Source organism: Typopeltis vanoorti, chromosome 4, assembly GCF_054136105.1.
Source record: "Typopeltis vanoorti isolate ZY-2024b chromosome 4, IOZ_Tvanoo_1.0, whole genome shotgun sequence".
Classification (NCBI taxonomy): Eukaryota; Metazoa; Arthropoda; class Arachnida; order Uropygi; family Thelyphonidae; genus Typopeltis; species Typopeltis vanoorti.
In genome coordinates, this window is record NC_143552.1 from 62,240,632 (window position 1) to 62,266,723 (window position 26,092).

Here is a 26,092-nt window from a genome sequence, read left to right on the forward strand (position 1 = left end):
CATGTAGTGCAAGTCAGACTTGCACTACGTGCAGCCTCAAAATTTACTTACTTGTCTGTTTGTTTACTTGGAAAATAGGATTAAAAGATAAGTTTATATAAAATTACTTGGTATCTTGAATACATGCTTAATGATATTACTCATTCATCTAACTCCTACCTGATTAACTCTCCTCACCTTAGGTATACAATTTAATACTGTTTCTTCTAGACAACCCTTAACTATCTCCTATGCACTAATAACATCCTTACCATCCAGTGTTTTATGCCTTCGTACAGATTTAAGCATCGTCGTAAGCTTGTCGTAATCACCTGTCTTGTAGTTCTGTCGAACTACAAGACCTCTTCTTGACAGAATATTCCTAATGTCATTCAATTCCCCAAGTAAAGACCCACATTGTCAATTTCACCAATTGGAGGCAATGTGGTCACCTTGGTTATGAATAGCTCTTCTGATCCAATGACCAGGTGTAATACTCTCAAACCCCTAGTCCCCACTATCTCATGCTAACTAAAGTACCATATTTGTCGGCATATAAGATGCACCTGCTTTTTTGTACACATTATTTAGGGAAAAAACTTAATAACAATAGTATAATGAATTTACAGTATTTCAAATATAACGTAATAAGTAAATCTACTTTCAACAAATACCTAATCTAACTAGGAAAGAGTATCCACCTTTTAATCTTCTTCATCAAAACCCAGAAATTCATATCCAGAGCTAAATGAAGAGACACTTGAAACCTCTTCTAAATCAGAATCTGAGTCCTCATATAACAAATTGTCCCCTGTACCATCCAGTGCACTACTAATGCCACACTTAAATGATTTAACCACTGTCTCAGTTTTCACAGCATCCCATCATGAAGCTTTGACCGACTCACAAATTCGCAAAATGCTAGGCCTCTTCCTTCTTCCTGATGGCATAACCTCAAAATCTGAAGACTGCATCCAGCTGTTCCACTTCTCCTTCATAAATCCCTTAAATGGTTTATTAATATAGACATCTAAAGGTTGAAGCTGACTAGTTAGACCTCCTGGAATTACAGCTAACTGAGTTTTCAATTCCTTGAGTTTATTTTTAACATCTTGTTCTGTTCTGTGAGAGCGAAACTAATTGCATACTAGCAGGGCAGGCTTCTTCAACAATCCGCCAGGGCATCTAAACCAAATTTTATCTATCGATAACTTCATTCCTCCTCCATCCATCCAGCCTTTTGCATGATCATGTGCAAACACTCCTTTAAGCAGTTTTAAGCGCATCCACTGAACTCTACATAACTGGAATGCTCTCACACACACACGCCGCAAGGAAGCAAGAAAGAAATTGCATAACTCGGAACAGAGAAAATTTCCAGAAATGAAAGTAATAAAAAACTGAGTATTGGCATATAAAACGCACCGTTTTTCAGACCTATTTTCAAAGAAAAAAAGTGCACCTTATATGCTAATTATTTCTTAATAGGTATATAAATTCTATTTCCTTCCTGCCACATGATATTTCTTCCTTTCAGTCTATATCTCCATAGTTGAAGCCCCCCCCCAAAATCACTTGACATGTATTCATGGTACTATTTTGCCAATGCATGTCTTCTGCATCATCTGTGGAACTCCCTGGCCTATAGCAATAACCAACTGCATATTTTGTCCTACTGGCTTTGATCTCACAACAGACTGCTTCAAATGAACAGCCACCCTCCTGAATCTCTCTTATTCTTTTTGGCTGCAATTCATTCGCTATCATCAGCAGTACTCCTAACCCCTACTATCTTCACTGAATATACTAAATCCTTCACATTCTATACCTGAACTACATCATCTGCTGTTAGCCAAGTCTCATTAATGCCTATAACTTTTGTTGAGGTTACCCTATTCAATATTTTTACTCGAGAGACTAGATTCTGCACTTGGTCATTCTCACACAAATTCACTTCTTTCCCCTCTAATTGTTTAAGTTTTACAAAAGAAAGACAACTTCAGCAAGCAGCTGATATGTTTCTCTATGGGCTCAAGTAATGGATTCAAGTTTTCAACAGAAAAATATGCCTGTGTACACTTCTGTTGAAAGCACACTCTTCACCCAGATCCTCAATTAAGAATGGTATGAACTGTTATTCCAGTAGCAACAGAAGCCAAATTCGTGGGACTCATCTTTGATAGAAAACTTATATTCCTTGTACACATTTGTCAACTAAGAGAAAAGTGCCAGAGAGCACTGAATCTCCTTTGCACTCTAACCTCTACTGAATGAGGTGCAAATCGATCTTCATTACTTTGTCGTTATTGTAAGCTTATCTAGGCCAAAGCTGGATTATGAGTCTCAAGGCTATGGTTCCGCAAGGTAGAATAACCTGTGATGGCTGGATTTCATCTATCATCAGGGTATAAGGATAGCTACTGGTGTCTTTTGCACATCACCCACTCAAAGTCTTTATATTGAAGCAAATAAACTGACACTATCACTTAGAAGGAAACAGTTGGGTGGATGGGCTGGCAATTTGGGATTTAGCCGACCAAATTGTATTCTTATTGGGTAAAACCAAAATAAAAAATGATCGTACATCATGACAAAATTTCATTGGGGCTGGAGCGTCGCCCGGTTAAACAAGGGCCCCCCGTTGTTTTCGCCAGTGAACCAGGGCAAACAGCGAAAAGTCAGCTACTGGAACAAATCTGAAAACACACCCCAACTCAACATCAACAGAGTTAAAGATCAATACTATCAACACAAGAAGCCTCAATGGCAAAGAAATGGAGCTAGCGGAGGAATTAGATAAGTACCAGATTGACATAATAGGGGTGACTGAAACAAAAAAGACAAAACTGGTGAGATCTATCTGAGCAATAAATACAAAATGTTATATTCAGGCAATGACAATCAATGAAAAGAAGGAGTAGCCATAGTATTCAACACAAAATATGAGACTAATCTTCTTGAATGGCAGGCTGTCTCAAGTAGAGTAATGTGGGCAAATATGAGAATGGGGAACTGGACAATGAGACTTATTTGTGCCTATGGTCCCACAGAAGGTTCTACTATGGTAGAAGTGCAGGAATTTTTTGATGCTTTAGAAAAAGCAACTGACACAATGAAAAAGAAAAAGTTGGTCCTTGTTGAGGACCTGAAAAGCAGAGTAGGAAATGATTGTAAGACATACAAAAATATTTTGGGAAAATTTGGAGAAAAGAGCAAAGCTAATAATAATGGCAATTATCTGTTGGATTTCTGCTCAGGACATGGACTGGTTATTACTAACACCATGTTCCAACATAAAAATGTGCACAAATTCACATGGAGAGAAGAGGCTAGGAATAAGAAAAGTCTCACTGACTATGTTATTGTTGATAGTGATGTTTTCTCCCTGGTGCAGAACACCAGAGTGTACAGAGGATTTGAAATTGGAAGCGATCACTATTTAGTCTTGAGTAGTATAAAATTGAATTTCATATTGAAAAGAATAACATGTAAGAAAGTTTTAAAGCGAATAAAAGTTGAGCAGCTCTCAGGTGTGAACTGTAGACTAAAATACACAAAGATTATTGAAGAAAAAATGAAAGAGTTTGAAAACAGGAACCAAACCTTGTAGATTCAGTGGCAAGCCTTGAAGAAAACCCTGCTTGATTCAGCCAGAGAGACATGTGGTGAGGTTATCAGCAAGGATAGAAAAATCAGGACTCCATGGTGGAGTCCTGATTTTTGGACACAGGAAGTTAAAGAGGCAGTGAAGGAAAAGAAGAAATCATATCGAAAGTTCATGGCAAATAAGTCAGCTTTTGCTCTTAGAGAATACAGAGACAAATGTAAGAAAGCTAAACAGTGTGTAAAACTAGCTAAATAAAAGTCACGGGAGAACTTTGGCAAGAACATAGAAAATAAATATCAAGAAGGTGGTAAGACATTCTGGAAGTTGTTAAAGAAGCTTAGAAACGAAGGAAAGACTGCTGTAAAAGGAGTTAGAGATGATAAAGGTGACATGCAAACGGGAGAAAAAGATATCCATGAAGTATGGAGTAATTACTTTGAAAAATTGCTAAATGAAACAAGCAGTGATAGCACAGTGGCAAAACACACTCAACAGGCATACAGTCAGGAATACATATTCATACTTGAAATAGCCATCAAAAGCTTGAAATGTGGAAAGACAGCAGGAGTCGATGATATTCGACCAGAAATGCTGAAGTATGATGGTATAAAATCTTACAGTGCTGCACTGCATAGTTCAGATGTCCTGGACAGAGGGACGAATTCCCGATGATTGAAGTAGAGCTCTAATAGCGCCCATATATAAAAAGGGAAATAAAACTGAATGTGAGAATTACAGAGGTATTTCCCTACTGAGTGTTCCTGGCAAGATCTATGCAAGTATACTTCAGAAACAGCTGATAAAAATTGTGGAAGAAAAGCTTGGCGAAAAACAAGCTGGATTCCGGCCAAATAGAGGCTGTCAGGATCAGATCTTCACTTTACGACAAATAGTCGAGAAAGCATGGGAATATAACAAAGATCTGTATTTAAGTTTTTTCGATCTGAAAAAGACATATGAAAAGGTTCCAAGAGAGAAGCTATTCAATACGCTACAGTTATATGGTGTAAATGGGGCATTATATCAAGCAATACTTGGTCTGTATTTGAGTTGTAAGTCAGCAGTTAGAATTGAAGGAAGTACAGGGAGATGGTTTATTGTTAAATCTGGTGTGAGACAAGGATGTACATTATCCCCTCTGTTATTCATTATCTATATGGATCACATTATGAAGGAAAGTGGTATTAAACATCTCCAATTCCGATATTAAAAATATCGGAATTGGAGATGTTAATGTCAGCTCTTTGCTTTATGGGGACGATGTTATACTTCTAAATAAATCCACTACAAGTTTGGAAGATTCCCTGACTAAATTGAATAACTGTTGTAATAGATATGGTATGAAAGTCAGCATTAAAAAGACAAAGACAATGAAAATAGGTAGAATTGTTGAAAATGTCAACTGTGTTGTGAACGGGGAACAAGTAAAACATTTCAGCTACTTAGGCACGATTTTTAGTGAAGATGGTAAATTAAATATGGAAATAGACAACAGAATTAACAAAGCTGGTATGGTAGGAAGTCAACTGAATAAATTCATATGGAATAAGAGAGAAATTAGTCGCAACACTAAATTAGCTGTATACAAGACAGTGTGCAAACCAGTTTTTACTTATTGATCTGAGAGCTGGGTCAGAAGTAAAACACTTGACCAAAGACTAGAGACCGCAGATATGAGAATCCTGAGAAAGATTAGAGGCGTGAACAGATGGCATCAATGGCAATATCATATTAAAAACTAGAATATTAGGAAAGAACTTGACATTGTCGGCATCCAGGAATGCGTTAGGAGAGCTAATCTCAGGTGGTATGGTCACTTAAACAGAATGGGCGAAGAAAAATTAGCAAAACAAGTGTTCTCTGCCAGGTTGGCAGGAAAACGATCCAGAGGAAGACTAAGATTAGAGGTGGATTGATACGGTACGATGTGCCTTAGACGATAGAAATAATATTGGAGTCTTGACAAGTAATAGACTGATTTGGAGGAAAATTGTAGATAGGAAGTTAGTAATGGTGTAAATTTTTCATGTAGTACTATCATATCCTCTACACCCCCCTTGAGGGTATATGTCAGGAATTCGATGATGATGATGAGTAAACAGTTGTCTTTTATTTATGGCCTAAAGATAAAGTCTCTTCCAGATCATCCTACACGGACTAGTCTCTTTTCTCTGCATCATGAAGCTCAATATCATACGTGCAGACAGTGTTAAAGAGACTATTCAATATTTGCGCTAAGGTGATTGATGGAGAAATATATGGAGATGCAGGCAGAGCTACATATGGTGTTTATAGACATGGAAAAGGCATACGACAGAGTGGCCAGACAGGAACTATGGAGGTGTGTGAGGAAGAAGGGGAGGTGGGGGGTGTCGGAAAAGTACATGAGGTTGGTGAAGGAGATGTATGAGGGAGCGAAAACTCAGGTCAGGTGTAGTGTCGACATGACAGAGGGGTTCCCCATTGTCATAGGGCTCCATTAGGGATCAACTCTGAGCCCCTACCTCTTTGATTTGGTCATGGATGTACTAATGGAGGACTTCAAGAAGGAGGTGCCAGGGAGCCTGATGTTTGCCGATGATATTGTTCTCTGCGAATCATCGAGAGAGGAGTTTGAAAAGACCCTGGAAGAGAGTGGAGAAAGGTATTGGAGAAGAGAGGCATGAAAATTAACCGGGTAAAGACCAAATATATGTCAACGGGGAGTGACGAGGATATGATCATATGACTCCAGGGTGAAAGGTTAACTTCAGGGAAGAAATTCAAGTACCTTGGGTCGATCGTCAGGAGGAATGGTGACCTGGATGAGGAAATACAGCACCGAATAACGTAGCTGGATGAACTGGAGGAAGATGAGTGGGGTCCTGTGGGACAAAAGAGTGAGTTGTAAGATGAAAGGAAAGCTGTATAAGATGGTAATGAGGCCAGCAATGCTCAATGGTGCAGACATGTGGCCTATAACAAAAGGCATAGGAGAGGAAGATGGAGGTGGCAGAGATGCGAATGTTGAGATGGATGGGTGCTGTGACAAAGAAGGACAGGATAAGGAATGACTACATCAGAGGGACGATCAAGGTGGGACCAATTGGTTAGAAGGTACAAGATTGCAGGCTGAGGTGGTTCGGTCATGTAGAGAGAAGGAGTGAGGAGTATGTTGGTAAATGAGTGGAGCATATGGAGGGAAGGAGGAAAAGAGGCAGGCCCAAACTCAGATGGAGGGATAAGGTGGCAGAGCATCTTAGGGAGAAAGGATGGAGTCGGGAAGATGCCCTGGACCAGAGAATCCGAAAGAAGAAGATTAAAGATGGGAACGTCGACCCCGTTAACACGAGATAAGGCATAGCGAAAGAGGAAGAAGATACTTCATCACCTGCCTACCTGGAATTGTTTAATGCACAGAGCAGCCCACTCTGATTTCTTGCCCATCTATACTGATGGCTCAAGAACCGACACCTGTGTTTATATTGCTGCTGCATTTCCTGAGATCAATATTTCCAACCAGATCCCATCTGAATGCAGTAATTACACAGCAGAGTTGCATGCCATTCAGTTTGCACTTATGTATATAAAAGAAACTGTTACCAAAAGTGTGTAATTCATATAGACACATTGAGCTCTTTACAGACTATCTCCTCTCCTATGTATAATCCACATCCAGTGTTGTATGAGATGTTACACCTGTTGTACAAAATGAAAATGAATTAATTTTGATGTTCAGTTGTGCTGGATTCCCAGTCGCATTGGAATTACAAGAAATGAGACTGCAGCTGCAAGATCAGCTCATACTTTTTCCATGTACTGTTTGACAGCATCATATACAGACAGCTTATAAGATCAAAGCTAATTGCTCAATGGCAGTCATCATGGCAAGATGCATTGACAAATAAATTATATGGCATTAAGCAATGGCATTCTAGTCAATGTAGAAAGAGAACAGAGGAAGTTGTTTTTGCTAAGATCCACACAGTTCACAGTCATCTTACACATTTTATTTACTTGATGTTGATGACCCTCCTGTGTGTGACAAATGCAATATGCATCTTCCGATTTGTCATATTCTGGTGGAGTGCCAGCACTTTACAAGAGAGAGGATTTGAAATTTTTACCTATCTAGCCAAGCCAGGTTAGATAGGTAAAATTACCTATCACACTTAGGCATATGTTATCAGCCTCAGGTAGATTGCATGATGTTTTTAACCTTCTATAAAGAATTAATTTCTACAAACACATTTGACTGTAATTTTATTTATATGCAGATAGCATTGCTTTGTTTGGTTTTTGCACATGCATATTGCTTGCTAGTTTATCTTTGACTATTTATGTACTACTGTAAATTTTGACCTTGTGTATTGCTGTAATTTTATTTATATGTAGATACTGTATTGTTGTAACCTTTGACCTTGTGTACTGTTTGCAACCTTTGCTATGGTACAGTATGATCTTTGCTGTTCCTGCTCCAGTAAACCAAAAACCAACCAACGAACTGAATCAATCATCCTTAGATCTTGGCCTTCATCTGTGCTTTTTCCTACCATATTAGCATCAAACACCAATTTCTAATCTTTTTTCTCGCATTCTTCATACACAAAGTTCTTTTTCTGATATCTTGATTTTTGATATGATTCTGTCATTGATGCCATCTGTTTAGAACCCTATATAAAGAAACATGTAAATCTTTACTTTACTCTCCTAACGTCTACATGTATCCCCTTTGTGGGAGATAGGGAAGATTAGCTGATTTAAAAAGTACTAACTTTTTTTAATTGTGTGTGTGTATATATATTATTTAATTAATTAATTATTTTTTTTTTAATAAATTAGAAAATTTAATGACCTTTTTTAGTTATCTTGCATTAACTACTTAGGTGGTAGTGCCTTTTGGAATTGTCAGTTATTGTTCAACCTTGTACTGAAGATGCCTGTGATACTCAGGAGAAAATTATACTAATAAATAATATTTTACGTGAGTTAATTCCGGTATTATTGTTTATTTAAATTGAGAACCCTAATTTTTCTAAGCACTCGCACATCTGTGGCTTCCAATCTTTGATCCCAACTCAACACATAACTTAAAACAGATTTGAACGCAGTTTTGTATATTGAGAGTTTAGTGTCTTGGCTAATTTCTCTCTAATTCCATATAAATTTATTCAGCTGATTTCCCACCATACCAACATTACTTATTCTGTTGTCTATTTCCAGATTTAAGTTGCCATCTTCACTAAAAACTGTGCCTAAATAAGTGAAATATTTTACTTGTTCTATAGACTCTCCATATAGAATACAGCTGAAGTTTTCTATGTTCCAGCATATTTTCATAGCTTTAGTCTTTTTTATTGCTGATTTTCATGTCAAATTTGTTATAGCTGTTATTCAAATTAACAGAATCCTGGAGATTTGCACTGGATGTGTGAGGTGTTTAGGAGTACATCATCTGCACATAAAGTACACAGCTAAATATGACATCTCAAATTCTAATATCGAATTTAATGCCACTTTTGTTCATAATGTGATCCATATATTTGAAGACTAAAAGTACAGATAATCTGAATCCTTGTCTTACACCTGATTTTACATCACACCATCTTCTCATATTTCCTTAATTCTAACTGATGACTTAACTGAAATATAAACTATGCATTGCTCTGTATAATGTTACATTTGCCCCATATAACTGTAATGTTTTGAAAAGCTTTTCCCGTAATAATATGAACTTAATAATGTAGCATGATCATTATATTCTAGTAATACCCCAATGAGGGTTATCTGAATTTCATCATAATGGGGAGGGGGGGGATTCAATTTGTTGACTATTATAACTGTTAAAGAAACTGCTATTACTAACTAATCTGAATTCAAATCATCAGATGAATATATTATAAATGTAACAATGTTTCTGTAATTTTCTAATACTAAAGGGAAAGTCTACTATAATTTAAATCTTAAACAGTGAAACTGTTGCATGAGAGTACTCAAGTTTCATTTTATTTCCCACAAATACTTGATTCTGATATTAGGCTGGAAATTATCATTTTAGTCTTGGGATTATGTTGAGATATGCAGTTGCAAGTTTGACTGGTTTATCTTGGTTTATACCAAGATAAACCAGTTTATCTTGGTTTATCTTGGTTTTGTGGAATAGAATTCCAGCAATATTGTGCCACAATTAGAGATTAATCAAGTTTAATCTATTCATGGTTAAAGGCTGATGTATACATGAGAACTCTTCTTTAAATTGAAGGATACTATTTTTTTTTCTTTTTTAAATGAAATTCACAAGTCTCATAGACAATATCTGGAGTCATATTTGGGAAAGTGCCATTTCTGTACCGTACATAACATCCAAAAAATTCTGTCCAACAGAATATAGAGAACAAAGGTTTTTCAAGGTTATACTGAGTTGCAAGTTTGACTGGTTTATCTTGGTTTTAGAACCCATTTTGTGGAATAGAATTCCAGCAATATTGTGCCACAATTAGAGATTAATCAAGTTTAATCTATTCATGGTTAAAGGCTGATGTATACATGAGAACTCTTCTTTAAATTGAAGGATACTATTTTTTTTTTCTTTTTTAAATGAAATTCACACGTCTCATAGACAATATGTGGAGTCATATTTGGGAAAGTGCCATTTCTGTACAGTACATAACATCCAAAAAATTCTGTCCAACAGAATATAGAGAACAAAGGTTTTTCAAGGTTATACTGAGTGACTGCCGGTTTTTTTTTTTTTTTTTTTAAAAGGAGGGTGTGCATCCAGATTGTTCCAATAACAGTTAAGTATCCAAGACTGCTTTTAATTTGAAATGATCAATATTATATTAATATAATTGATTAAACTGATGAACAGTAATACTAATATGATGATTAAAAAAAAACATACATTAAGAATTTTCAGTGGAGCAGGATATAATCCTTGTGTCGTTTTCATTACTTGAGACTTTGCCTTTTGAAAAATTTTTTCTCGCACAAAAGGATAGCTCATTGCGGTCTTCATTATTCCTGAAATATTAAAAAAAAAAAAATAAAATTCTGAAGAGTATAGATCATTAAATTTACTTTACAAAAAATTAAACTATTTTCTGCTTAAAAAAAAGTTCTATAATATTATATATTACAAAAAAATAATGATTATTTTCTTTAAGATGGAAGTGAGAAGCATTATTCTGTTACAAGCTCCAAAATCTTCTCTTAATTTAGCACCATGCTTAGTCTATTATTATGTTCAGTTTAGTAATATTTGAGTGGATCTGTCAACCAGCTTTTGGCTAGTGGATGAAGAATATATTCTAATGGTAAGGAAGTTTAGAGAGAGAGGCATATCTTGTAAAGGATTATGGGTCTGCAAGGAACCTGGTGCAGATGAACTATATAAACACCTGGTCTGTAAACTTTAAGGTGGCAAAAGCAATATTTATATTGTCTACGTATAAGCAAACAAAACTACATGTGAAATATACCCCTGTATGCTCCATGAAAAAAACCAAGTAAATATGTCTCAAAAAATTTGATTCTGCATAGGGGAGCTGATTACATGCGATAAACTGCCACTTGCAATTATGCCAATCATATAAATACAGAGAAAGCAGGAAAGGTAATGATAAATGTATAATTTTTTTTTTGGGGGGGTTGGTCGTTAAAGGCTACTGAATATCAGAATGCTTGATTGCAGTTGAAGTAAATATGGAAACTATTTAGATGAAAAGAACTGCAGCATTTAAAGATATGAGATACAATTACCAAATTATGTAGCATATGGTTAGAATTAGAAGGTGATTTAGTAGAGGATGAGTTACTGGATTGAAAGTAACAATTTTGGGGAAAGGTAATTATAGTCATACCGATTGACTGACTATAGTTACCTATCCCCAATATAACGTTCATATTGGGGATAGGTAACTATCATAAGGGAAAGGAATTCAGCACTGAGAAAGGAGTGGCACAAGGTGATCAGATATCACTAGAATTGTTTTCTGAAACATTAAAAGAAGTATTTAGGAATTATTCATGGAAAACTTTGACATTAACATCAATGAAGGAAATCTAAACTATTTACATTTTGCAAATGGCACTGTTTGCTAGCAAAAAATACAGAAGCTCAGGAAATGCTAAATGACTGACAAAGAACATAGGAAAAAGGTTTAAAAATTAACTGCAAAAAATGACAAATTCAGATCAACCAAATTAAAATTAATACATAATCCCATTGAAATTGTGCATGTCTGAAGTAAACTATATTTACCCCAGACAGTTAGCTTTAAGGAAAACAAGAGAGAAATAATTAGAAGAATCACATATGGAAATAAAGCATTCTGACTGTATAGAGATTATTTGTTAGATTTACTTGTATGTTGAAAAAGAAAGTTATTTAATCTATGAAAGCAAGACATAGAGATAGGACGAGTGTGGTCTGAAGAACCTTGAAGACAAGAATGCTCACATAATAATATAATTAGGTAGATGACTGTACTGTGAAGTATTGTCAAGTATGTAAATTGGAAATGGGCCATATTAGAGATTAACAGATGAAAGCTGGACAAAATTAAGCACTCAGCAAACACCAGCAGACAGAAAGAGAAGGAAATAATTGTTAATAATTTATAATGAATTCCCAAAATAAATGTATGAGTATAAATAAAAACTACAGGAATTCATATTTTGAATGGCATTGTGATTAGTGAACATTACTCATGTACTGTGATATCTTACCTCTAATTAATTCAAGAGCATATTTTATTATCTGATATATCTGACAGATGTTTCAGATGTTTATACAAAGCAATAATAAAGTTGTGTTACAAAATATATCACATCACATTAAGAAAGAAAAGTGAAATACAAAGAGTTAATTCTGGAGGATTTCAACTATGGGAACATAGATTGGAAGGAGAAGATGACACGTGGGAGGAAGGAAATGGAATATACTAGGGGTTTGAGAGTGGTAGATCTAGTAATTGCATCCGAGAATTTGTCTATAACCAATATGATCACATTGCTGCCTATTGGTGAGAGTAATCATATGGTCTTTACCTGGGGGATAGCTAAATGTGTGTAATTTTCAGTTAAGGGAGAGGGGGGGGGTATATGTGGAATTACAGGGCTGATAAGTATGACAAACAAAGGAGATTGCTTGGAACAGTACCATGGCATGTGAAACTGCAAGGGCTAGATGTTGATAGTGCATGGGAAGTAGTAAAGGAGTGTTTGATGGGAGTAATGGCAGACTGAATACCTAGTCAGGAGAGTAAATCAAGTGGGAGTTAAATGGATGAATACCATCATTAAGCTGGAGCTATAAAAAAAAAATAAAATAAACTATGGTGGGTATTCAAGGAGATAGGTGACAACAGGCACATGAGTAGTACAAAGTACAGGCCAGAAGGGTAATCAGTGTGGCAATAAAAGCAAAAGCAGAGTATGAAAGGAAATTAGCAGTGCAGGCCAAAGATAATCCCAAACAGTTCTTTTGATATGTTGCAAGAAAAAGGAAGCATGTTTATGGCAGAATGATGTTAATGAATGCCGATATCAGGGAGGTAACTAAATCAGTTTAAATAGTAGAATTACGAGGTGAACACTTTGCAAGAGTATATCATCCAGGTGGAGATACTGCAATAACAAGAGAGGCAAAGACTTATGTGGGAACTGAGGTAAGTGAAATGGAGGTGCATAGCATATTACAGTACCTTGATGTGAATACAGTTATGGGATTAGATGGTATACCAGCTCGGGTTTTATATGAAAGTGCTAGGGAATTGTCAGTGCCTTTGATCACATTGTTTAATCTAAGACTTGGATATGGGTTAGTCCCAAGGGGGGGAGGGGAAGAGAGGAATATAGTTCCATTGAATGAAGGAGGCTCCAAGATTGATGAATTACTAACTGATCAGCATATTAGGAGTTATTGTTAAGGTACTGGAGAAATTGGTCAAGAACAAAATACAGGAATGGATAGACTGAAATGGGATACATTTTTTTGCGGGAGGGAAGGTAACATGGTCTGGTGAAGGGTAGGTCACGCTTCACTAACTTGCTCACGTTTTATAATTACAGTGACAGTTCAGTTGGATAAAAGGTAATGGGTTTACAGTGATACTGTGGACTTTGCACAGTATCACTGTAAACTTTGAAAAGCTTTTGACAGGATAGCACATGGAATTCTAATCAATAAACTGCAACATATGGTGATCGATATAGGATTAGTGAGGTGGATAAGAGGGTGATTGATGAAGCGATATCAGAGAGTAGTCTATTCAAGAGTAGAGTGCCTGTGACTACTGACATACCACAGGGCTCTGTTCTTGGGTCGCTACTATTTAATTTGTACATTAATACATAGGGAAGGATCTGAGAGGAACTATTCAGATGTTTGCTGATAATGCAAAATTGAGTAGAGAAATAGTTAATCCAGAGGTTAAAATTTTGCAGGATGATTTGGATAGACTTGCAGTTTGGGCAGAGGAGAATAGATAGTTTAATGTGACAAAAGGTTATGCATCTTGGGGTAAAAAGATTTTAGCTATATAGCACATGGATGGAACTGTACTCCAGGGAAATGAAGAAGCCTGAGATTTGGAGGTGTTAGTGGATAGGAAGTTAAAGTTTAGAGGGCACACACCAAAAGTGGCTCAAGTAGCTCATCAGATTACTTGGTTACTGAAGAATACTTTGACGAGCAGATACAAGCAGGTAATTATCAAGCCTTGACTACTGCATACAGATCTAGTCACCTGGGTTTCTCAGTGATGAGGAAGAGGTGGAGAGGATGCAGAGGTGAGAGACCAAGATGGTATTCAGATCTATAGAATGAACCTTATGAGAACATGTCAAAGATTTGTGGATTACAGAAACTGGTTGACAAGCAGAAAAGGAGTGATGTGATTGAGATATACAAATTATTAAAGGATTATTAGAAGATTAATGCAGAGGAAATTTTTCAGAACAGGTCTGATGGTGGTAACTGCCCAAGATCTAAAATTAATTTACTTTTTTCATCCTTAGTTAAGTTATTGTGTGTTATGTTCAATTGAGTCGTTTGCAACTCCTGGTGATTCTATGAACATACACTCTCCATTCAGATCTGTCCCTGGCCATATCTTTCAGAATTTCCAAGCGCATTCCAGTTGCTTCTTTAACTCCATCCATTCATCTAATTCTTGGTCTTCCTCTTCTCCTGCTTCCATCGACTTTAGCAAGCATCATCATCTTCTCCAGGCTGTCATTTGCTTGCATAATATGTCTAAAGTATGACAAAGACGCATAAGCTATTATGCAACCTAAATAATGAGATCATGCGAATGTTTTATTTTATCCTCTATTGCTATTTTTGATGCGATATGATTTTTGTCTTCAAATGCAACAATTTTGTTTTCTTTTATGAAAATGAAACTGCATTATTGCTTATTTAATTTATAAACCAATCTTAATGGTTACCTTCATTATCTTGTAATCTTGATCATCAATAAATAATATGGTAAAACATTTCTTCTCAACAGGAAACTTTGTTTCAATATTTGATGTTTTTTGTGTGCCATTTCACAAACTGATCAATTTACATTTTTATCTTATACTCGATTAATTTCCATCTCCTCTGTTAATAAATTAACAGAGGAGATGGAACCTGTAACTTTTTTTTTGTATTATTTATACAAAAATTGCAGTTCGCACTAAATGTAAATGAAATGGATATTCTTATTTTCTTCTCATACTCTATAATTTTTCTCTATGTATTCTATCAGAAGTTCTCTCATAATCTTTAACACATTTATAACATGCAGGGACAAATCTTCTCATGCTGCACTTGACCTGAAGTGAGACATAAGAATTTGTCTCATGTTTTCTGTTAATGCATTACACGGGAATGCTGCAAACTGTGGCATGTACCTCCATTCAAAACCAAAGCTATGTAGAGGCAGAATCTGTTTGTTTCAGGATACATTAGGAAATAAAAATTACAGGAAATTTTATGTTTGATTGATATATTTAAATTACTTCAGGGCATTATGTGATATGTCATTAAATTACTACAAGGAATTATGTAAGCCTGCATTAATGAGACACATGAACCACAAGTAAAAAATGCATATTTAATATGAATAGAAATATACTCATTGGTGACAAAAGAATCACTAATAATTTACACTTGTGGAAGTTGCATATCCAACAACTTGCTACAACGCAGAATGTACACATATTCCTTATAATCTTCAGAAATACTTGTTCGAAATCATGGCAGCTATAATTTGGAGGAAAAAAGAAACATCTCAGGAGAGAGATTTATAAAAAATATTAATATCTAGCCAGAAATAAACAGTGCCTGTATATATTAGTAGCTTAGCGCCAAATGAAAATGACCCTATGCTAAAAGACATCTCGACCGACACAGACACCATACTGTAGATGCATTTCCCAAACTGTATTCCGTATAAGCTAGCGTTCCACAAGATGTAAACAGTGTTGTATGAAAAATCATAATAATTAAAAAATAAATAAATTTTGTCAATTTTTAACATACACTATATTTGTATCATTATAATTTTAACATATAGTTTTTGTTTCTGGTTGTTATTATACTTGGCATAGGCTAATCATTAAATAGACCACAGAACACTTTGCTACACCTAAACCTCTTTTTATGCGATAGATATGTTCCTAAAAATGACACGTAAATAGAATTCATGTAAAAAGAAATACTGACTCCATAGAAAAAGTGAAGATTGGTTCCAAACCTGAAATATAAGTACAATTAAAAAAAAACAAACATTAAATTCGTTAGGATCATAAGGTTTTTATTTACATTTCATGGAGAACACACATACATATGAATTTTAATAACTTAAAAAAAAAACATATTCATTTCAGTTGTTTGCTAAGGATTCTATAAAAAAAAAATGATGTTATTTGCTATCAGTTTCTGACAATAAATGCGAAAGCTTTCGTTTTCATGAGACTGTAATATCACTAGAACTACTAGATATGGTATTATCTAGTAGTTCTAGTGATATTACAGTGAAATACTGACTCCATAGAAAAAGTGAAGATTGGTTCCAAACCTGAAATATAAGTACAATTAAAAAAAAAAAAAAAACATTAAATTCGTTAGGATCATAAGATTTTTATTTACATTTCATGGAGAACACACATACATATGAATTTTAATAACTTAAAAAAAAACATTCATTTCAGTTGTTTGCTAAGGATTCTATAAAAAAAATTATGTTATTTGCTGTCAGTTTCTGACAATAAATGTGAAAGCTTTCGTTTTCATGAGACTGTAATATCACTAGAACTACTAGATATGGTATTATCGTCAACGACTTCTGCCTCAACTTGTGGAATTCTTCTTGTTATGTCTTGAACAAAAGTACCACTAGTTGTTTCAGTAGTTTTAGGCATGAACACAGTTATTAATTGCTGTGTTGATGCTTTAGATAAATCGCGATATAATTCTCTGTATGAAGACATTAACAACTTAAGCTCACGTGAAAACTTCCCAGCATGTTCTTCATTTGGATCACTGGGCAAAATAATGGCCTAAATTACTGGCCAGTTTAAGACCTTTAATTATATCAGCAGTAAAAGTAGGATTATCTTGATCATTATCTTCTTCGCTTTCAGGAGTCTCAGAAACAATCTCCACTATTTCGTCTTCACTGAGAGGTAACAATTCTTCGATATCTGCCGATGTAAGATCATCGAATCCTTCTCTGTCAATTTCACATGCCAAACTTATTATATTGGGGAATTCTGCAGTATGATTGAAGGGAACAGGAGCATTCTCTTTAACACATGCGGGCCAAATAGCTTTCCAGCATGCATTCATAGTTTCTGGTCTCAATTCAGATAACGATAATCAAACCTGATCAATACAATCCATAATTGAAAATTTTTCCACACATCCATAACTGAACAGTGTTTCATCATCATTTAGCTTGTTCAAAACGTACTGAAATGTTCGTCTCACATAATATGTTTTAAAAGTCGCAATTATACCCTGATCTAGAGGTTGTAGCAATGATGTGGTATTGGGCAGCAGAAAAAAAAAAATTACACATTTGGGTGTTCTATGGCAGGATGACTGGGTGGATTATCAAGAATCAAAAGAACTTTAAATTCAAGACCTTTGTCATTCAAATAGTGTCTAACTTCTGGCACAAAATGTTTCTGGAACCACTTAGTGAAAATATCAATGGTCACCCAAGCTTTTTTGTTGGCCATCCAATGAACTGGCAATTTTTTTTGAAAATCTATGCCCTTCATTGGCCATGGTCTTAATGATCGATTTATGAGCAGTGGTTTTAACATCCGATCTCCTAAAGCGTTCAAATAAAATAGGAGTGTTATGCGATCCTTTGCTGCTTTGAACCCACCCACAGTTTTTTGCATTTTTCATACGTAAGCTCTGTTTGGCATTTTTGGATGGATGAAAAGGCCGGTTTCATCCATATTCCAAACTTGTTCACGAGTGTAACTTCCATCTTCAATTATTTTAGCAAGTTTTTGTGGAAATGCTTTAGCAGCTGTTTCATCAGCAGAAGCCATTTCACCTTTAATTTTTATATTATGAAGAGCATATCTTTTAACCCTTTAACTGCTCATTTTATATTCTACTGACATTGTCCAAGTGCTGAATTAATTCTGCAAAAAATTTATAAATAAAATCAATTAAAGTTCTTACTAAAGTAAGAAGTCCGGACAGCCTCATACATTCTTGATATACACTTGTTCACTCACAAAATTGGCAATAATAGTTTTATAAAATTTGCATAATCAAGGGGTGTCCATTTGGTTATGCAAATTACTTAATTTATGTACAACCGTACATATATAGGCTCAGCACAGTAGGCATGTATTTCTGAGCCCGTAATAATATGTTCTCAGCAGTTAAAGGGTTAATAAACTTAGCCAGCTAACCAGTGCTTGCATGAAATTCATATTTTTTCCTCAATTTAGATGAAGTATCTGGCTGCAGTTTTTTAATCTGTTCATAAAATCTCAATGCTGATGGCTTGATGGGATTTCCATCAACTGCCATTCTTTTTTGTACATTACTTTTATCCACATCACTAAAGCTTTTTCAGTCTTTTCTGGAACTACATCTCTTGTGTATGATGACAATTTCGCACTCAATTTTGTACCAGAATATACCGCTTTTCTAATAGCCTCTTCATTTTTCTTTATAGATCTGACAGTTGATTCACGGACTCCAAAATGCTTACCCACAGCCGTCGCACCTTCCCCAGTTTGAAGACTATCTAAAATTTGAATTTTTATATCCAAGGAAACGGCTTTCCTTTTTTTTTTTTGGTTATCAGTAACATCATGTGAGGGCTACATTAAAATCTTCGGTTAATAAAATGAAAATTTTGAAAATTACATATAGCTTATCATTCATTATTTCTTGGAAAAATTATTAATTTTATAACGTGATTTTTATTTGATTTCACTTAAAAAATGCAAATGCAAAAAATGCGGTGACTGTGTTGTCAACTCAAACACCAAATTCAAACTGCTAAGAACTGCTTTTTTATGTGCAGTCAGTTATGTAATTCGCGGAATCCCAATAAATGAAATTCGTAAGAATTTAGAATTTTCTTAATTGAAACGAGAATGCAATTTTACAAAATTATCAGAATTTTCTAGTATTTAGAATTTTCTTGATTGAAATGAAAATGCCATTCTACAAAATTCTCAGAATTTTCTTGAATTACGGATTTTTCCCAACTTAGACTTCAGGTTGGTCATGTAAAAAAAAAAAAAAAAAAAAAAAAAGACATCCCAATTCATGTAACTCCAAATTCGCATAAAAAGAGGTTTAGGTATACTTTGGTATTAATGGTTAAGAATTTATGGAGACAACACACGTGTTAAAAATAATTACTTTACTTAATATTAGGAAAGTAACATTTGACGATTTGACCTCATCATCAGGAAAATACATATGTATAAGATACAAGCTACATGACACTGCACTTTACAAAGGAAAAATGAATCTAACTGCTTATTAATCTTTTACCTAGCCTAAACTCTTGTGAAAAAACTAAATTAATAATATTATATAAAAAAAAATACAAATAAATTAAAATAAATAAAAAATAAACACAAAATATTAAAAAATAAATTAATTAAAAACAGAACCGCATTAAACATTTCTAAAGTCCTCTCAATTTGAGAGGACTTTAGAAATTTAGTCATTTTTGTTCAAGTTTGGATAACGTTTTAGCATTTCACAGGTTTCTTTGAATTTTCTCTCAAACCAGATTTTGGTGCAGTGTAGGGACTGGGTGCCTTTCCAGTCAATTCTATGTATGTTTGGAGTGTGTGGTCTGATAGGCCTGTTTTAACATAACGAATGTATTTAATGTGTCATTTGTGTCAGCCTTTTCTGATTATGATTGTGCGTCCTGTTTCCCCTATGTGGGGTAGGTCACATGTACATTGAATTTTGTAAACCCCATGGGTGGGCCAGGTATGGAAGAGGATCTTTGGATGAACTGAGTAAATTTTTTAATTTTGTCTCCATAAGTCTCATCAGTGGGAGCCCACTGACAAGACCTCAATAAAGGTCGAAACCAGTATGGGTAGTGACCATTACCTTAATGCATAGCATCATACATCTCCGCAAGGAAATGTGCTTTGCATTAGGGGAAAATTTTAAGGAAAGTGATCAGAGCTTACTCCACCTTAACGAGTTGCCTAGCATTGCACTATGTGCAGCTGCAAACTTGACTTACCTGTCTGTTTGCTTACTTGGGAAAAAGGATTAAAAAACCTAGCCTACTTTACTTACTTTCCGAGTCTGGAACACCAATCATATCCTCTCCATCCAAAAAACAGCGGCTTGTATCGCCTTGTCATTGACCATCAGCATGTCATCCGTGGAGTACACATCGATTAGATCTAGGCAACATAAAAGATGTTCGTCAGTTTGAACGTCTCTGCAGTCACAGCTGTCATCATCTGCATAACCCCATTTCATCAGGTTACTTCTGCATCTGAACACTCCCACTCTAAGATGGTTCAGAGTCCTCCAGGTGCTATAGGGTAAGTGATATCCCTTGGTTAACTCTTCCTTAAAGTTGAACCGATTCCCTCCATAGAACAAGGCATCACTCCTCAGATTTATGGATCAGTGGTTTAGTTCTTTGCATAAAACTATGCCTTGATTTGAGTCGAGAAGCCGTGATGATATGGCCGTACATTGGATGTCTTTTGTCCATCATCTGCTCTTTTTTCTCCATCCTCACCAGCCACTTGATGTGTTATGCCTGCTAAGGGATACAGTTTGTTGACAGAGGTTGGTCTTAGGCATCCGGTTATGATCCTAATGGTATCATTTAAAGCCACATCCACGTGTTTCGCATGGGCGGATGCCACCCACACTGGGGTAGCATACTCCCCTGCAGCAAAACACAATGCCAAAGCCATCAAGCGAAGTACCTCTGGTTGAGCTCCCGCGTCGTGCCGGTCATTTTTCTTATGATGTTATTTCTTGCATAGATTTTTCCTTTTAGTTCCCGGCAATGTACCTTATACGACAAGGTACGATCCAGCTTAACTCCAAGATATTTGGGAATGCTGCAGTGTTAGAGGCGTTTTCCTCTCCAGACAATGTTTAACTGGCATTTTGCTTCCCTGTTGTGCAGATGGAAAGTGCATACCCGAGTCTTGTTTGGGTTAGGCTTCAGGCAATTGATCTCATAGTAATTGGAGAGTATTTCTAAGGCTTCTGTCAACCTCTTCTCAACCTCTTCAAACCTCCTTGCTTGACTGCATATAGCTGTGTCATCGGCATAGATAAACCATCTCACTTGTGGGTGGGTTAGCTGATCGTTAGTATAAATATTGTAGAGCATTGGGGCCCATAAGCTTCCTTGAGGTAAACCATTCTTCTGATTTCTCCAGAAAGATCGATAAAAGCTGCCCCAGTCACAAGCTTCTTCTTGTAACCATCTTCGATGTGCTGCGTGAGATTCAGAATTTGGCCACAGCAGGACTTTTCGGGACGGCAACCGGCTTGCTCGGGTATAAGTTTCTCGTCAATGTTTGCTGCTATTATTTCCAGAATCATTCGTTCAAAAACTTTATACGAGTGGCAGAGGAGAGAAACAGGGCAAAAATTCTTCGACTCTGTAGGTTCCTTTCCTGGTTTAAGTAAAGCTACCACCTGAGCTTTCCTCCATAATTTGGGCAACTGAAGAGATTCTACACTCCTATTCATCAATTTCACCAGCCATTGGATGGTTACCGGACTGAAACGCTTTATCTGTTCTGTCCGAATGTCATCCGGGCCAGCAGCTCTATTCTCTTTCAGGTGACATATAGCTTTTCTTAGTTCTTCTTTGGAGAATGGAGAGGCTAATGACTTAGTCTCATCTTCTTTAATGCAAGTTAGATTGGTTTTTAGTATCTTCTTGTCTGTCCTACCATTCAATAATACCTGGTGAGCGATCTGGTTCGGTGTGACCTCTGTTACGTAACCTGGAGTTTTAGTCGGATCGTTGCTTAAATTCTTCACCAGTTTCCATGCTAGTCTGCTGTTCTGTTTCATATCCAAATCCTGCAGTAGCTTCATCCATCTCTTCTTTCTACCATCCGTGAATTTGTCCATCAGTTTTTCGCCTCCCTCAATTATGTCTACAGCGAAAGGATCCTTGTCATATCTGATTTTATATTCTTTTAGTTGTTCTGACTGGTTTTCATTAAGCCCAGCGATATATTGAGTTCTGCACCCTCATGGTATGTGCCGCCGAGATATTATTTTGATGGTATTCACGAACTTTTCATAGTTACTTGGATCCACTTTAAGAGCATTTACTGTCTGATCGAGTTCCTTCGCAAATCCGTCCAATCTTGCTTTTTGAAAATTAAACCATCGCTTAAAAGGTACTATCTCTGGATCGATGACGGCTCTGACTTCACAAGTAACAGGTCTGTACTGAGTTCTTGGTATCGGCTCTTCTACTATCTTCGTCGCTTGCATGGCTACTTGTTCACTGATAAAGATGTTATCTGGATTATATCCTCTTCTTCACCTTCCACTATTGAATGATGATCTTAACTTGGGATCGTGGATCAGCTTCAGTCCTTCTCTCTCAGCCCAATTTTCCAGCTCAGCACCATTTCTGTCAGTCATTTTGTAGCCACATGTTAAACTCTGACAATTAAAGTCTCCGAGTATTATTTTAAGCTTCTGGACGTTAAAGTTGGCAGGTTCTTTGAAAATGAAATCTTCATTAGGTGGCTTATATACCGATGTGATTGTGCAGGACTTTATCTCGATGGTTAATATCTCTATATCATTATGGGATGTCATATGTATAGATTTAATATCCAAGTCTGGTTATTCATATAATATCCAAGTCCAAATCTCCACAAGGAAATGTGCTTTGCATTAGGGGAAAATTCTAAGGAAAGTGATCAGAGCTTACTCCACCTTAACAACGAGTTGCACTACGTGCAGCTGCAAATTTGATTTACCTGTCTGTTTGCTTACTTGGGAAAAAGGATTAAAAAAACCTACCTTATAAAATTGCTTGGTATCTTTAACAAAACACTTGCAGACCATACATGACCATTCACAGTCAAGAGAAATGTAAACCAACATAAAGACGCAGTACTAAATCATACGTGCATAAAACTAACTGTAGTACATACTGCACTACCGTGATAACTGCGTTATGAATATGACTGAAATACTGTATGCCATAAAAATTTTCTAATGATTCATTCATTAATGTATAAACTAGACTACCATGAAGCAATTGTATTGATTACACTAAGCTACCATAAAGCAATCATATTGCTGCTTCTTTGTTATCAATGAATGAATTCTGTAAATAAATATGAATTTCTTTTCGCATTATCTTTTCATTTTCAATATCTAGTATTAGTAATGCATATAACATGTACAGTGTTTTGTACCATATAAGGCAATATTGATGTAGGTATTGATAGACAGACGATTCATCTTGTAAACAAATGACAAACTTACTGTATCAATAAATACACTATAGTACTGTAAATGTAGTTTCTCTTTCTCATGATTTTCTTAATAACATTTTCTTTTTTGTAGCTTACTTTATTATAAGAATACAGTATGTAATACATATAACATACAAAATATGTGTTAATCGACCGTTTATGTTATTGGTAAAGCTTCCAGTCAACAGTAGGCTATTAATAGTTAAGTTATGTGCCAAATTTCGAACAACACAGGGGATTGGCACCCATACCCCCCCCCCCGCATTAGTCAAGGGTCAACTGTATAACTTTTACTGTAGCACCATAAACAGTACACACACACACTATCTGGATGTCTGCTCATCCTAATACAGAGTTGGCCCATCCTTCGTTGTTATAATGGCAGCCTTCAACCTGTGGAGCATTTTGGATTGGTTTGAAACTAGCATTCCAATCCATCCTACAGGTGTTCGATGGGACTGAGATAAGTACTCTGTGCAGGCCATTCAAGTTCTCAAATACCCAGTCCATCAAATCATTCCTGAACACTCACCTCACTTTGTGGAAGGATGTGGTGGCACTGTTGTGCTAATACTGGAAAGATCCTTCTTCATGGAACTGTTGCCATAAGGTTGGAAGCACATAAAATTGTCTAGAATGCCATTATAGGCTGCAATGGTAAGATTCCCTATCATTGAAACTAGGGACCCCGTCTGAAATGAATTTGTTGTGCCAACTTGACAGTTGGCACAACACATCCGAGTATATTTCTCCTGGCATCTGGCAAACCCAGACTCTTCTGCTGGACTGCCAGATGGTGAAGCGTGATTTATCACCTCCAGAGAATGCATTTCCACTGCTCCAGTGCAAAGAGTCCAATGGCAGCAAACTTTACACCTCTCCACCCAATGCTTGGGTGGAGAGGTGTAAAGGTTGGCATTGCCCTTGATGACATTAGGCTTATCTGCAGTTGTGCAGCCATTGAAATTTATGTTCTTCGGCTCCTGACAAACAGTTTTGGTGCTGGCATTGTTTACAGAGACATTTTGGAACTCAGTTTTTCTTTGCTGTGTGCTTTTATGCTTGGGAGTCCCATGCTGCCATTTTATATGGCCTACCAGATAGTGCTGTTGTTCTTTTATCATTTGTGGAAATGCCTTGTGCCTAGGCATTTCCATCTCACAGTAACATCACTTACAGTTGATCAGGACAGCTGCAACAGGGCAGAAATTTTCCGAACTGAGTTGCTGCAAAGGTGGCACCCTATGATAGTGCCACATCGAAGATCACCGAGCTTAGCTCTTCTGCACGGTCCATTCTGCCATTAATGTTCGTCTATAAAGATTGCAAGATTGTGTGCTTCCTTTTATACTTATAAGTCATGTTGTGTTATATAACACAGTGTGTGTGTGTGTACATTAATGATGTATACAGCCATATCCACTACCATGAAGGAGTGTCCAAATATTTTTGATCAGATAGTGTTGCCAAATAGAGATGTACTATATTTATTGACAAGCAGAGTAATTAGGATAATCAGAGACAAATGCAATGAAAATGACAATGTATAATAGCAAAAAAAACAAAACAAAACACCCCTTTCCCCACAGAATCCATGCTGCACAGACGCAAACTAAATAAAGTAGTTTTATTTTATCACTAAATTCAGTACACTGTTCTAAGAACCTATTCAAAATAACTGATAGGAGAAATTTATTAACTCGCATGTACTAAGTGCAGAAACCAAATGATTTATGTAATGTAAATTTCAAAAACAAATAATTTTTTTTAACGACTTAATATAAATAATATCACATCTGAGATTTTCAGTACTGTTAAGATAGTTTAGAAATACTAATTTTATATCTAAAATGGCTATGTTCTGAATAGATCTTTTGCAATAATAATTAGTTTATTTATTTTTTTAATTTCATGATTTCACTATATTGCATAACCAATAGTTTATTTTCTTACTTACTGAAAATGTGTAAAATATGCAAGTACAGGCATATCCAGGTCAAGTAACACATTAGGTTCTATGTAGTACTGAATTATATGCCTCCCCTCCCCACTTAATGCATACAATGGTTTAATAATTAAGCAGTCATGTGCATAACTGATGCAAATAAAATATTTATTTATGTCAGTTATGGAAATGAAACATTTAGAATCATTTTAGCAAAGAAAAGTTAAATAGGAATGAATAGTTATGAATGTCTTGAGGTGAGAGATGAATTTCATCATCCAGTGTGTGACCACCCGCCTGGTTTACTGGAGGTCTGAAGTGGCTTGAAACAGTTCCATGTTTGATTTATAGAGCAGAGTTTCTGGACCAATTAAACAATAAAAAATATATAAAATTAATAATAAAAAAAAAATACTCAGCCCACATGATGTATGAATATACTACATGTTTACCAAACATTTTTTGTATGTGGGAACCACATTAAAATACAGGTTGATCAAAATTACAGTATCCCTGTTTAAGGCCTTGAGAAATGCCACCCAGTGATCCAAATGTTGCGGAACTGCAGGATTATATTT

At 35.9% G+C, this 26,092-nt stretch overlaps 1 protein-coding gene across 1 annotated transcript in view; it reads right to left on the bottom strand.

Annotated features, from left to right (window-relative positions):
- Positions 1-26,092, bottom strand: part of Mtpalpha (monolysocardiolipin acyltransferase Mtpalpha) — a 255,626-nt gene that overhangs the window by 155,155 nt on the left and 74,379 nt on the right. Inside the window, exon 9 of the mRNA XM_090391226.1 lies at positions 10,470-10,588. Within this exon, the coding sequence (XP_090247352.1) occupies positions 10,470-10,588 (119 nt within the window). The remainder of the gene's footprint in view (positions 1-10,469; positions 10,589-26,092) is intronic.